The sequence below is a fragment of the Perca fluviatilis genome, chromosome 15 (assembly GCF_010015445.1).
Source record: "Perca fluviatilis chromosome 15, GENO_Pfluv_1.0, whole genome shotgun sequence".
NCBI classification, from domain to species: Eukaryota; Metazoa; Chordata; class Actinopteri; order Perciformes; family Percidae; genus Perca; species Perca fluviatilis.
The window spans coordinates 9927352-9942557 of record NC_053126.1 but is presented as its reverse complement, the minus strand read 5'-3'; the positions used below and the strand labels follow the sequence as shown (position 1 = coordinate 9942557).

Sequence of the window (15206 nt, the reverse complement as noted above, 5' to 3'; positions counted from 1 at the left end):
TAGTGGCGAGGAATGCAACTGACTTAAACACCGCTCGACCGTCATTCTTGCTGTAACTACATGCATCTTAAAATAAAAATAATGAATAGGCAAGAAACTAAACTGTTCTAAATTGTATGGGGTGGGGTCCTATGAACAACATATATTCAATATTAACATATTAGCCTCAAAACCTGGCGCCAGACCTGTACTTGTGGTACTTGTGTACTTATCAGCAGTATGGCATAAAAAACAGTAATACTGAGTCAACTATATGATCCCAGTGGTGATTGTAAATAGAGGAAAGAAGTTTTTGTATGACTCTTCTATTATCGTCTCTCACTGTGTCTCTCGGGCACAGTAATACACTGCTGTGTCCTCGGTCTTCAGACTGTTCATCTGCAGATAGAGTTTACTGCTGGAGTCATCTCTGGAGATGGTGAATCTCCCCCGGACTGACTGGGAGTAAAAGAGATGAGAACTGCCTGTGTGTACAAAAGCAATCCACTCCAGTCCTTTTCCAGAAGCCTGTCTGACCCAGCTCATAGCGTAGCTGCTGAATGTGAATCCAGATGTTGTACAGGTCAATCTGTAAGATTCTCCAGGTCTTTTAACTGCTAATTCAGATTCTGTCAGAGTCTGACCATCAACACCTGTCAAGAGGATAAAAAACATCAAGTGAAATAAGCTGATGACACCAAATAAAAGCTATGTTAAATCAAGATCAGTGAAAATCTTCACCTGCCCAGCAGAGAGTTAAAAGCAGCAGTCCTGTCCTATAGTCCATCATGTTAAACTGTGTGTCCACTGTTCTCTGTCCTCCTCTCTGCACTCAGATAAGTAGAGGTGGAAGATATCTGAGTTTTGCATTAACTCCTCCTTTTTGATTGAACAGTGTTTTTTGTTCAATCTTTCCTCAAAAGATTTTCATGTTACGGCTTTCTCCTTAACGTAATTTGTGTTATTCTTACTGTAAGAATAATCTTACCGTATCTTAGAATTCAGATTCAAAAAATTTTTATGTCATTATTATTCATGTTTTACTGTAAGTCACTCTAACATTTGAACACATTTATTTACTTAGAGATGATTTTTGTTAAATGCAACTTACAAATAATGTAATAGTGTTACTGTCTATATAAAAAAGTTATCAAGCATTAGAAAAATTAGTTTTTGTTCATTAAATCACCTTGTATGCTTGGTTTGAGATCAACAAACATTAGCTTATGTCTCCTTTTTTACAAAGTTGAAATTTTGACTCCTGATAATAACAACAGGGTTTCATGCATTTGTTCCAGGAAAACTCTGACATCCAACACATTTCAGTTGTGTGCATTTAACAATGTAAACATGTAATTCAGTTTTTGTTGTTGGAGCAAAGACAATGATCAGTGATTGAAACCCCAAAGTATTTAAACTCCAGCAAGAGTGCAGGCTGTGTGCTGGTGTTGAAACCATTAGTGGTCTGAGGGCTCCTCCTCTGGTGGCTTCATGTTACAAGTGTTCAGGCTCTGAGGGGTTTTGTTCAGGTCTACTGATGGTTTGTGTTACTGTGGCTCTCTGGCACAGTAATACACAGCAGTGTCTTCAGGCTGCACATTCTGTCCATTTAGAGTCACTGTGTTGCTGGAAGTCTCTAAGTCGATACTGAACTTGTTCTTCAGGGAATCTTTGTAGAGCGAACCTCCAGTATATTTAATTCCAATCCACTCCAGTCCTTTCCCTGCAGGCTGTCTGATCCAAGCTGTAGCGTAGCTACCAACAGAATAAGAGACCTGACAGGTGATGGTCAGACGTTGACCTGGCTGCACAGTCACAGAGGCTGGCTGGGTCAACTGTTCACACTTCACACCTGTGGAGGAAAACATGTTGAGTATTGAATCAGTGTAATAACAGTGAACAGTGTGCTGTGATCATACTGTCAGTGTCTCTGCCTCAGTGAGACTCACAGGATCCAGCAGCCAGCAGCAGCAGCAGAGCTACAGAGAACATGGTTGCTATTGAAGGTGATCTGATGGGAGCTTCTCTTCTTCTGCTGCAACTGACAGCATGATATCAAGTCTTTATAGCAGACTGTGAGGAAGTTCACTTTGCATAGAGAAAGACACTGACAGGCTATAAAAGAAGGATGGACTGTCCTGTCATAAGTAGTCAAAGACTGGACTTATGTTAAAAAAAATGCATTCTGACACATGAAAGAAATTGTATTTATTATCACAGCAAAGTTAACACAAAGTTACATTCATTTTTAATAATTCTTCACAAAACTTGAAATTCTGTTAAACTAAGATCAACAGAGACTGCAGACTGAAAGCAAAGATTTGACTCGTTTGACATGTTGAGTTTTTGTACAGCGTTACTCCTTCCTGTGTCACTGTGGCTCTCGAGCACAATAATAAACAGCAGAATCACTGTTTTGTCAGTAAAGAGAAATAAATATTGGAATAGCCTTCCCTCCACAATAAGGGGCCGTCCCACATACATCAATTTTAAAACTCATTTAAAATTCTGGCTTTTAGAAAACCAAAGCTGCACTCAATTTTAACTTTTAACTGCCTCACACGTTTCACTATGTGTAACAATGTATGTTCTGTTGTATTTTGTCTTGGACTGTTTTTGTTAGTGTTTGTCTTGCCTCTCAAACTATGAGGGTGTTGTATGCTTGTTACTGTTTTCATGTTTTTATTTTTATATATCTGCCTAGGGACAATAGATGAGAATTAGCTATGGTGCTAACTCTAGCATATTTACATTGTGTACTTGTACTGATGTCCATTAATATGCACTGTCCCTATCTAAATAAACTATTAAAATAAAATAAAAATAACACTAAAAAACAGGAAGTCACAAACCACGACATCAGCTTCCATTGTGGTCATGAATTTGTGTGTGTGTATTTAGAGACACTGTCATATTCTCCTTAGTATCATCTGATGTCTTATCTTCTACTGCCACCTGTAGGTTCTTGGGAAAATTATTTGTATGAGGTTTTTGTCAAGCCTCTTTGCTTCCTTTAACCAGTGTGTTTCTCTGGCACAGTAATACACAGCAGAGTCCTCTGGCTTTAAGTTGGACAGTCTCAGATACACCATGCTGTTGCTGTCATCTCTACTGATTTCTACACGGCCCTGCACACTGCTGGCATAAGTGTTACTACTTGCAGTAGAGAAGCCGCTCCCTATCAATTCCAGTGCTTCTCCTGCAGGTTGTCTGATCCAGCTCATAACACAGCAGCTAAATGTGAAGCCAGATCCCCTGCAGGAGAGACTGAGAGTCTCCCCAGGCTTTTTCACTACTGAACTGGAAGGAATGGACTCCATACTCTGACCTGTACAACCTGATGAAATAAAAGGGAGAGAGGAAACACAGAAGAAATTAATCATCTGGGAAGTGTTCTGGTGTCACTGACTGACCATCAGTCCATGTTGTCTGAGAAAAGATAAAACAGCAAGAAGCGGGAGAACTCACAGGGCAGAGAGAGAGCAACCAGCAGAAGAGTGAGTGTGTTCATCATCCTGAGGCTGGAGATGTGACATCTGATGCTCCACACAAAGTACAAGAGCAGTCAGCAGGACAGAAGTACACTGCACAGACTGAAGATTTGCATCAGGACATAATGGGGAGGGAGTGGCTCCTTTTTTGTAGTGTTTTATCATATAACCAAAACAATTAAAAAGAATTAAGGATTATCTGTAAGGTTTATGTTAAATGATCTCACAAATTAATTATGTAATGTAAACTGTGTGGTTGAGTCACATGGGTGCTGGGTATTTGTGCAGGTCTGTTGGTGGTTTGCATCACTGTAGAGCTATATTTTTAGGAAAGAGCTTATATTATAATATATTGAATTTATTTTCTAATTCCAATAATCTTTTTACAAATGGAGGCTCTGAGTCATGATAAACATGCTGACAAATACAGTTTTTATTGATGACATATCTTTCATTATAAATTGTCGATCATTCAGTGGAACATGTGTTTTCACAGCCCTGACATGCTTCAGTGCTTCTCACACAGAGATCAGTGTTATTCAGTTGTTGTACAGCTTAGTAGTGTTGTGTGTCACTGTGGCTCTCGTGCACAATAATAAACTGCAGAGTCTTCTTGTTTCAGACTCTTAACCTCTAAGTGCACACGATTTTGGGAAGTGTCTTAGGTGATGGAAAACTGGCCTTGGACACTTGGAGCAAATATTGTGCCAGTTCCGCCATCGATGCGTCCGATCCATTCCAGTCCTTTCCCTGGTTTCTGACGAATCCAGTGCAGCCAAGCTAGAGACAGTCCGTCCACCTTACAGGACAGAGTGACTGGTTGTCCAGCTCTGCTCACCACTGGCTCTGAGGAGGTGAGGGACTGGCCCTGAGCAGCTGGAAGAGACAGAGTTTAGATTACAGGGAGCCAGCCGACATCCAAAGCTCCTTTTCTCCTCCTTCACTCAACACCGACTTCACTCACCTGAAATGAGAGCCAAGAGGAGGACACTCTGTACAACTGTCATGGTGGGAACTTGACTCAGTCTGCACCTGCAGAGGCTGTTATGGGGATTATATATTGTGTTGACAGAATGGGTGGGGATTATGCATCAGTGTGTGGATTTACATTTTAGCAGTGGGAGATACAGTTTTCTGTCAGAAAAGGAGGAGAGAAAGGTTTTCGAAACAGACTGAGTTCCAACGTTAAAGATGTTGTTCATTGTTTCTCTTGTTTTCAGTGTGTTTGGACAGTTTTTCAACTGTGTGCATTTCTAAGAGGGTAAGATTGTGTGGTGTGTAGTTCAATGTATACAGTACAAGCTGTAATGTCAGTCTAAGACGTTTATTTAAAAGGTTATTGTTCACCTAAGTGAGGTGGATTACTGCTAATAGAGAAAACAATGTGACAAAGGAATACATAGTTTATCCTCCAAGAGCCAAGGAAGTAAAAGTTTGCCTTATTGCAGTATTACTACACTATCCATTCAGCTTTCAACCCAATGTCTTACATAACAGCAGCTCCTTCAGTCTTCCAGCTGTTAATATTGAAATTGATTTGAAATGATGAAATGGAGAACTATACAACTAAATGAATACATGAATAATCAGTCACTGCTGATCCAGCACCTAAATGTTCTATTTTTGTTGGGGTGAAGCAAGCTCTCAAAGGGTCGGAGTATAAAATTGTAGTTTTGAGTGGCAGTCAGTCAAAATCAAAGAGATAAGCAGAACTGAGTGTTTCCATATAGAGGACAGAGAAACTTGAGACTGAAGCATTCTAGGGATTTTATGAAAGAAAATGTAACATTATTTGTCACTCCCACTTTAGATGCCACATGGCTTAAATGTGTATGTAGTATTTCTTTTATTCATAGCTGGACAAGGATTGTTTTGCTGTCTTTGGCTGTTTTGTAAGAAAGTGATAATTGATAGGACCCCCTCTAAAATGACATGCTACATCTCAAGGGGCTATCCTTTAAATAAATTCAGTAAATTGAAATTAAAGATCTTTAAGGTCTTTAACCAGATTCTATTAGAGTCTGACCATCAACACGACAAAAAGAAAATGGGAAATATGTCAGTTATAGAAATTAAAACTGGGTCAAATAAATATCAGTGAAAATCTTCACCTGCCCAGCAGAGAGTTAAAAGCAGCAGTCCTGTCCTATAGTCCATCATGTTAAACTGTGTGTCCACTGTTCTCTGTCCTCCTCTCTGCACTCAGATAAGTAGAGGTGGAAGGTATCTGAGTTTTGCATCGACTCCTCCTCACAGGGAGGAAACATCTGGACTGGAGATATTTAATGAAAGTGGGAAATTAATGTGCAAGAGTCTTAATTTGTGTAAAATGTGTATCAGCATTAACATTACAACCACATGTATTCTAATAATACACAAATTACATCTTTTTTATCCAGGTTTATTGAAATTTGATAAATTATGTTTAATCTTGGTATCAAGGCTCTGTTTCTCATTGGTCTCTGTGAGCAGAATGGGCAGCACATGAGAGCATTCACAATAATGTATATTATATATTATATTATAAATAATCGGTTTCATTCTGATCACCAACATCTAGTATCATTTATGACAACTGCTTTGTATTGATCTCACTGTGTCATACTATTATACCATTCATGGTTAGTACTTATGAATAAGACTTTCGCATTTTAGATAATGGTTTGACAATTAAAATAACTATATCTATTACTGTAGAGCATGTAACATTATAAAAATAAATATGTACTCGTGAATTTAAAATAAATAGATGTTTTATGTGGATATATCAAAGTGCTTTTCAGGTGGTGAGAAAACTCAGATGTCATTACAGTAAGATCAAATTGCTGTTTGTTGTCTGTGGAGGTTTTTGTGCAGCTGCTCCACTGTCTTCAGTCACTGTGTCTTCTCGAGCACAGAAGTAAACAGCAGAATCTGCTGCTGTCAGGCTCTGGACCTCGAGGTACTGAGTGCTGCTGGGAACATCTTCAGTCATGATGAAACGGCTTTGAAAGGAGCTGCCATAGCTAGCAGAGTTTGAACCTGTGCTCATCCACCCAATCCACTCCAGAGCTTCTCCTGGTCTCTGTCGTATCCAGTGAATATCATTGCTTGTCATGCTATAACCAGATATGATACATGACATCTTCACTGTCTCTCCAGGTCTTTTCACCTCAGAGGGAGACTGGTCCAGTTTGATCTCACTCCAAACTCCTGTAAGGAAAGAAATTGTGATAATCATCCATCACAGAGGTTAAATATTAGACTAGTGTCTTCAGTTTGTAAAGCAGGAATGACTCTTACCATGAAAAGTAACTATAAAGAATAAACTCAATGAAATCATATTTTCCATTCTGTAATAAAAACTGTAATCCAGTGTTTTCTGATCTGAATATTTCTAAGTTTTCTAAAGTGTCCCAGTTGTTCTGTCATAAATGTTCTAAGAGCTGTTGATGGTGTGATTATAAGGAAGGAAGAGTTTGCATGGACCTCCCTCTTCAGGTTTAAAAAGGGAACATGGAAAGCAGATGCACTTTATCATCAGTAGTTTTCTACAAGAGCAGGAAACTAAAAAATACCAAATACCTGTCAACTATTTCTGCTATGAAATACAGTAGTTTGATGCCACAGGGACAGACAAGATGTATTTTAGACAGTATATTGAACTGGGAAATATTTCTTATCTATTTACTGTTTAAGTGGAAATCAAAATGTTTATTTTCTTGGATTCTAGACTTGAAATTTTGACGAGCAGTTTTCATGGCCAAATTACAAAGATGTTATTTGGATACTTAAACTGCAAACATTTGAATAGGTATGTTTATCTTGCTTTTTTAATGTTATTGCCTGATCCAGCTCTTTGTATGTAACAGGAAATCATTTGTTCTTGTCATGACAAAGCATCTAAATACAATTACACAGATACAAAACCTCATATCCTTGTAGTGACAAATTTCTCAAATACATTTAATCATAGACAATCTCTCTATCAGGAAGTAACTGGCCACATATACTCTGCTGGATAGTTTTTTGTTTACACTAATTTTACAAAGTGTGTGTGGTTGAGTCTTGAGCAGAAGTGTCTCTGCTGTAGCTGAACTTGTTCTTCAGAGCATTATTTTGGTAAAGGCCACTTGTTCCCCACTGATGGGAAATCCAGTCCATTGGTTTTCCTTCACTCTGTCTGATCCAACCTGTTGCATAGCTGTCATCAGTCAAAGAATAACCAGAGACCTGACAGCTGATGGTCAGAGACTGTCCAGGCTGCACAATGCTCAATACTGTTCACACCTGTGGAAACACAAATCTGATGGGAGCTTCTCTTCTTCTGCTGCAACTGACAGCATGATATCAAGTCTTTATAGCAGACTGTGAGGAAGTTCACTTTGCATAGAGGACACTGACAAGCTATGAAAGAAGGATGACGTGTCCTGCCACAAGTAAAGCTTTAAATTGTGTTATGAAATATATTTTTGACACATGAAAGAAAATGTAGTTATTATTACAAACTTAAAACAAAATTAAAATCCATTTGTTTTTTCACATAGATTTATATTTACAACAAGGTGACCCCCACCCACCCATCTCACAGCCTCTTCAGCCTGCTGCCATCAGGGAGGAGACTGCGCAGTCTCCGGGCCAAATCCAGCAGGCTCAAAGACAGTTTTTTCCATCAGGCTGTCAGAAGACTCAACTCCCTCCCTGCTCTACCGTCACTCCCTCCCTCCTCACTTCCTCCTCTGCCCACCCTGCCCCCTCTGCCCCCTGCCACAGACTAGGACTATTGAGACGGTTTCTCTGAATGTGTTGAAGATGTTGAACTGAAGCTTATTATGTGAATGACAAAATAAGAAAGCAAAGATTTGACTTGTTTTGACATGTTGAGTTTTTGTACAGCGTTGCTCCTTCCTGTGTCACTGTGGCTCTCGAGCACAATAATAAACAGCAGAATCTTCAGTCTTCAGACTGTTCATCTGCAGATACACCTGCTGTCTGCTGTTTTCTCTGGAGATGGTAAACCGGCCTTTGACTGACTGAGAGTAGTAGATGTAGCTACTAGCACTGCTGATGTAAGCGATCCATTCCAGTCCTTTTCCAGCAGCCTGTCTGATCCAAGCATTAGCATAATCCCCACCAAACCCAGAATATGTGCAGGTCAGTCTGTGGGATTCTCCAGGTCTTTTAACCACTGGTTCAGACTCAGTCAGTGTTTGACCCTCAGTACCTACAGATATTTAAACAGCTCATTAGTTTCTGTAATGCAGCCATGTTGTCTTTATACCAGGAGGTTTGTCAGAAAAAAGATTGTTCTTACCTGCCCAGTTAAATGACAGGATGAGAAAAACAACCAAATAATCAGGTCTGATCATTGTTAAAGCCAGGTGTCTCTGTCCAGTCTACAGTGTGTATGTCAGTGATTTAGTGTCTGTCCTTCACTCTGCAACACATATGTAGAGATGGAAGAGGTCAGAGATTTGCATTGACTCCTCCTCCTCAAACAGAAACTCAACACATCTCTGGAAAAATATGATTTATATCATTCTTTCATTTTATGATTATACGTATGATTTTCTCAATAATGAAGATACATTTATTTATTCTCAAATTAGATGTATTTATATACTTTGCTCAGCAGCATTTGATTGCCATCCATATTCTGGCTATATCATGCATAAATGTCCAAATATATTCTCAACACCTGCTGTTCAAAATCAAAAAAAGGAACATTATTACCATTATATTTTGTGGAAAAGCAAATGTCAAATGTAACACTAAAAAACAGGAAGTCACAGTCACCATTGTGGTCATGAATTTGTGTGTGTGTTTAGAGACACTGTCATTTTCTCCTTAGTATCATCCTAACGTCTTATCTTCTACTGCCACCTGGAGGTACTTGGGAAAATAAATTGTATGAGGTTTTTGTCAAGCCTCTCTGCTTCTTTTAACCACTGTGTGTTTTGCACAGTAATACACAGCAGAGTCCTCTGGCTTTAAGTTGGACAGTCTCAGATACACCATGCTGTTGCTGTCATCTCTACTGATTTCTACACGGCCCTGAACACTGCTGGCATAAGTGTTACTGCTTGCAGAAGAGTATCCGCTCCCTATCCATTTCATTCCTTCTCCTGCAGGTTGTCTGATCCACATCATAACACAGCAGCTAAATGTGAAGCCAGATCCCCTGCAGGAGAGACTGAGAGTCTCCCCAGGCTTTTTACTACTGAACTGGAAGGAATGGACTCCATACTCTGACCTGTACAACCTGATGAAATAAAAGGAGAGAGACAGAAACAAGTCAGACAGTCATCTGGGAGGTTTTCTGGTGTCACTGACTGACCATCAGTCCATGTTGTCTGGAGAAAAGATAACACAACAGAAGCAGGAGAACTCACAGGGCAGAGAGAGCAACCAGCAGAAGAGTGAGTGTGTTCATCATCCTGAGGCTGGAGATGTGACATCTGATGCTCCACACAAAAGTACAAGAGCGATCAGCAGGACAGAAGTACACTGCACAGACTGAAGATTTGCATCAGGACATAATGGGGAGGGAGTGGCTCCTAAACCAGCACTCTGTGTAATTTATACAATTATTATATTATTATATATTATATATATATATATATATATATATATATATATAATTGTATAAATAAATACAATAATACATAATAAATACATAAATAAATAAATATATACATAAATAAATACATAAATAAATAAATATATACATAAATAAATACAATTATATATATATATATATATATATATATATATATATATATATATATATATATATATATATATAATTGTATAAATTACACAGAGTGCTGGTTTAGGAGCCACTCCCTCCCCATTATGTCCTGATGCAAATCTTCAGTCTGTGCAGTGTACTCTGTCCTGCTGACTGCCTTGTACTTTGTGTGTGAGCATCAGATGTCACATCTCCAGCCTCATGATGATGAACACACTCACTCTTCTGCTGGTTGCTCTCTCTCGCCCTGTGAGTTCTCCTGCTTCTTGCTGTGTTTTCTGTGTTATCTCAGACAACATGGACTGATGGTCAGTCAGTGACACCAGAAAACTTCCCAGATGATTCATTTCTTCTGTGTTTCCTCTCTCCCTTTTATTTCATCAGGTTGTACAGGTCAGAGTATGGAGTCCATTCCTTCCAGTTCAGTAGTGAAAAAGCCTGGGGAGACTCTCAGTCTCTCCTGCAGGGGATCTGGCTTCACATTTAGCCGCTGTGTTATGAGCTGGATCAGACAACCTGCAGGAGAACGAGACTGGAATGGATAGGGAGCGGCTTCTCTACTGCAAGTAGTAACACTTATGCCAGCAGTGTTCAGGGCCGTGTAGAAATCAGTAGAGATGACAGCAACAGCATGGTGTATCTGAGACTGTCCAACTTAAAGCCAGAGGACTCTGCTGTGTATTACTGTGCCAGAGAAACACACTGGTTAAAGGAAGCAGAGAGGCTTGTCCTTCTATGCTAAATACAATATCACATCCAGAGACATGAGCACTTTTTTGTAGTGTTTTATCATATAACCAAAAACTAAAAACATAAGGATTATCTGTAAGGTTTATGTTAAATGAACTCACAAATTAATGATGTCATGTAAAATGTGTGGTTGAGTCACATGGTTGCTGGGTAATTGTGCAGGTCTGTTGGTGGTTTGCATCACTGTAGAGCTATTTTTTTTTATCAAAGAACTTCAGTGCTTCTCACACAGAGATCAGTGTTATTCAGTTTGTGTACAGCTTAGTAGTGTTGTGTGTCACTGTGGCTCTCGTGCACAATAATAAACTGCAGAGTCTTCTTGTTTCAGACTCTTAACCTCTAAGTGCACACAATTTGTGTCTTTGGTGATGGAAAACTGGCCTTGGACACCTTAAGCAAATATCTTCACTCACCTGAAATGAGAGCCAAGAGGAGGACACTCTGTACAACTGTCATGGTGGGAACTTGACTCAGTCTGCACCTGCAGAGGCTGTTATGGGGATTATATATTGTGTTGACAGAATGGGTGGGGATTATGCATCAGTGTGTGAATTTACATGTTAGCAGTGGAAGATACAGTTTGCTGTCAGAAAAGGAGGAGTGCTGGACTCTGAGAGAGAAAGAGAGAGAGAGACAGGTACTCTGAGCCTCAGAGCCGCCACAGACACAATCCTCAGTCTTCAATCAAAAGATTTGAAACTAAATTAAAAGACAGAACAATGGCAAAATGAAAATAAAATACAACACAAACTCTTCTGTTATCAATCCCTGAACAGAGATATCAAATTGGCTGAATATCTCAAAACAAAAAATCCAAAAGAAATACGAATTTTAACAAAATACCGAGTCAGTGACCATGAGCTTGAAATTGAAAGAGGTAGACATTTAAAAGTGTGGGGACCAAAAGAGGAACGAGTCTGTACACACTGCCACCAGGATATCGAAACAGAATTACATTTCCTATGTACATGTTCCAAATATGAAGGCTTAAGAACCAAATATTTCCAAAAATTCGAAAAACATATACCAGGCTTCACTACCTACACTGAGGACAAAAAGCTTCCTTTTCTATTAGGGGAAGAGAAAAACACGGCATGGCTAGCAGCTAGATATGTCTTCTCCTGCCACAATACAAGGAACAATAAATAGAGAATTGTATAGATTATCATTTCTTTTCTAATTTATTATTTTAGTTATTTGTATTCTTTTTTTTATATATTGTTTCAATGTACCCTCTGAGGGAACTGCACGGAAGTTGTTTAGTATCTGCATTTATATCATAATTATAATATGTTTATTTGTATTATTATTACATCAGATGTATTTACTCCTTGTCATTTGTCATAAGAACAGTTCGTTCTTTTGCTTTGGCAACACAGATGTATTTTTTTTGTCATGCCAATAAAGCAACGTGAATTGAAAATTGAAATTGAGAGAGAGAGAGAGAGACAGAGAGAGAGAGAGGTTTTCGAAACAGACTGAGATACAACTTTAAAGATGTTGTTCGGACAGTTTTTCAACCGTCTGCATTTCTAAGAGGGTAAGATTGTGTGGTGTGTAGTTCAATGTATACAGTACAAGCTGTAATGTCAGTCTAAGACGTTCATTTAAAAGGTTATTGTTCACCTAAGTGAGGTGGATTACTGCTAATAGAGAAAACTATGTGACAAAGGAATACATAGTTTTTCCTCCAAGAGCCAAGGAAGTAAAAGTTTGCCTGAAATGGAGAACTATACAACTAAATGAATACATGAAGAAGCAGTCACTGCTGATCCAGCACCTAAATGTTCTATTTTTGTTGGGGTGAAGCAAGCTCTCAAAGAGTCTGAGTATAAAATTGTAGTTTTGAGTGGCAGTCAGTCAAAATCAAAGAGATAAGCAGAACTAAGTGTTTCCATATAGAGGACAGAGAAACTCGAGACTGAAGCATTCTAGGGTTTTTATGAAAGAAAATGTAACATTATTTGTGACTCCCACTTTAGATGCCACATGGCTGAAATGTCTATGTAGTATTTATTTTATTCATAGCTAGACAAGGATTGTTTTTTTTTCTGTGTTTGCTGTTTGTTTTTGGAATTGATAATGATAGAGTTGGTACAAGATGATATTGCAATTGATAGGGCTATCCTTTAAAGGTGATGATAGAATGCAAAACCGATTTTACCCTGTAAGGGGTGATATAGTTGAATAACAAACGAGATTCCGTGTGGTAAATAGGTAACATACAAGAATCTCAAAATCCCATTGACACCCCTTTACTATGAAAATCTCATATTTTGAAGCTGTCGCTGGCAAACCGGGCAAGCAAAAAGCAACTAGTTGCTTGCGTAAGCATCTCAAAATCCGGAACCTTAAGAGAACGGTCACGCCCAACATTTACATAGGCTACACAACTGACCTGAGATCAGGTAGTCTTCTGAATCTAGCTAGGTCACGCGATCTCTGCTATTCCATTACAAAATTCACTTCTGAAACTTTTCATCGCGAGAAATCAACTATGTAAAGCTCAAATATTGGCCCGCTTTCCAAAATGGATGGCTAATTGCAAATTTTGTCCGACTGTGGGTTGGAATTTAAGCGGCCGGTGCTGCCTGGGTTGTTGCCTGCGCCGCTGGCCTGCTGTGAGCTCCATTGCGGCCGCAGCAGCCAAACACGGCGAGGTACCGGTAACACCGCTAATGGACCACTAAACGCCGCGGCTCTGACAGAGCTCCAGGGCCTGCAGCTCCCCTCTTCCTGCTAGCTAAATGCGTGTGTGAGTGAGAGCACGGTCAGCGAGCTTGTTACATCAGCAATCTGTTACCACAGGTTTCAGTTAATCTTTTAATGTGTGTAATTATAATGTGTTGAGTTATTTAAACAAACGATTGGGGAAATAAACGCCGCTTGTCCGCGAGTCTCATTGATAGAGCCTGCGGCTGGATGTAGCTCTATCAATGAGCTAGCTAGCTAGCCTCCTCTTAGAATTCCTCTGGAATTGACAAATATTCATTAACTTGAAATCGGACACCGTTGTTAGCTTTATAAGACCTATAGTTAGATGTTGTGTAAGTGGCGTAACGAAATTCAAACTGTAAATATACTCGAATTAAGGCAAAAGGAAGCTAACTATCCGTGATTTGTAGCTACACATAGATAGGATTGAAGGGACAGTCACAGCTAACGAAACACCTAGTCTTCACAAATATTCATTAACTTGAAATCGGACACTGTTGTTAGGTTTATAAGACATATAGTTAAATGTTGTGTAAGTGGCGTGACGAAATTCAAACTGTAAATATACTCAAATTAAGGCGAAAAGGAAGCTAACTATCCGTGATTTGCAGCTAGGATTGAAGGGACAGTCACAGCTAACGAAACACTTGTCTTCACAAATATTCATTAACTTGAAATCGGACACCGTTGTTAGCTTTATAAGACATTTAGTTAGATTTTGTATAAGTGGCGTGACATGTGTGGAACATGTGGTAAGAGATTGCTGGTGTAACAAGCTCGCTGACCGCGCTTTCACTCTAATACAACAGGCCATTTAGCTAGCAGGAAGAGGGGAGTTGAAGGCCCTGGAGCTCTGTCAGGGCAGCGGTGTTGGTAGTCCCTGCTGTGGGCTGCCAGCCGTGACGAAGCTCCAAGTACCTCATAGCAGGCCGGGGTCTGTGAAGGAAGGCAAGCCAGTCAGCGAGGCAGCACCAGCGGCAGAACTCCGACACAGTCTTACCAAATTTGCAATTAGCCATCAATTTTCGTAAAACGGCCCATATTTGAGCTTTATATAGTTGATTTCTCGCTTAAAAAAGTATCTGAAGTGAATTTAATAACGAAATAGCCCGATAAACAATGTATAACTTTGCAGTGTCTGAAATCTGAGTCTCCCATGTGTTTCTATGTAGTTTGCTCAAACCAATCAGCACGTAGCTCATTCTGAATATTCATTAGCATACCATATTTGGAAGAGAAGCTCTTGTTCCAAATAGAGCCATATTCACAGGGTAGTTAAGGGCCTAATAAAATATCATTTGGGCAATTTTCAGCCCAACCAATGTTACATACCCCATTAGGAGACCTTAAGGAACAGTGTAAAACACCCTATATAATCATTCTATCACCCCTTTAAATAAATTCAATATATTGAAATTAAAGATCTTTAAGGTCTTTAACCACTGGTTCAGATTTTATTAGAGTCTGACCATCAACACCTGTCACGACAAAAAGAAAATGTGAAATATGTCAGTTATAGAAATTAAAACTGTGTCAAATAA

The 15206-nt window shown here is 39.2% G+C and overlaps 2 protein-coding genes and 3 gene segments (V, D, J or C); all 5 read right to left on the bottom strand.

The window, feature by feature from the left end:
• Positions 1-2035, bottom strand: part of LOC120574577 (hemicentin-1) — an 87203-nt gene extending 85168 nt beyond the window's left edge. The window contains exons 1-2 of one of the 2 annotated variants that reach the window (XM_039824991.1): positions 1929-2035; positions 1538-1831 (exon numbers count right to left, since the gene is read on the bottom strand). In XM_039824991.1, coding sequence (XP_039680925.1) covers positions 1538-1831; positions 1929-1971 — 337 coding nt within the window. In that variant the 5' untranslated portion in view covers positions 1972-2035. Of the gene's footprint in view, positions 1-1535; positions 1832-1928 lie in introns of those variants that run through there. The other variant, XM_039824992.1, reaches the window with a different exon arrangement.
• Positions 2036-2924: 889 nt separating this feature from the next.
• LOC120574415 (Ig heavy chain V region 914) lies at positions 2925-3595 on the bottom strand. The gene is made up of 2 exons (XM_039824673.1): positions 3448-3595; positions 2925-3316 (listed from the first exon to the last, which is right to left on the bottom strand). The coding sequence occupies exons 1-2, from the start codon at positions 3491-3493 to the stop codon at positions 2925-2927; spliced, it is 438 nt and encodes a 145-aa protein (XP_039680607.1). The 5' UTR covers positions 3494-3595.
• Positions 3596-3953: 358 nt separating this feature from the next.
• Positions 3954-4539, bottom strand: LOC120574658. The segment is given in 2 exon segments: positions 3954-4346; positions 4435-4539. Coding segments are annotated over 2 exon segments (258 nt in total).
• Positions 4540-6276: 1737 nt separating this feature from the next.
• Positions 6277-6887, bottom strand: LOC120574414. The segment is given in 2 exon segments: positions 6277-6662; positions 6753-6887. Coding segments are annotated over 2 exon segments (435 nt in total).
• A 1475-nt stretch (positions 6888-8362) lies between these two features.
• Positions 8363-11406, bottom strand: LOC120574413. The segment is given in 2 exon segments: positions 8363-8673; positions 11364-11406. Coding segments are annotated over 2 exon segments (354 nt in total).
• Between the last annotated feature and the right edge of the window lie 3800 nt (positions 11407-15206).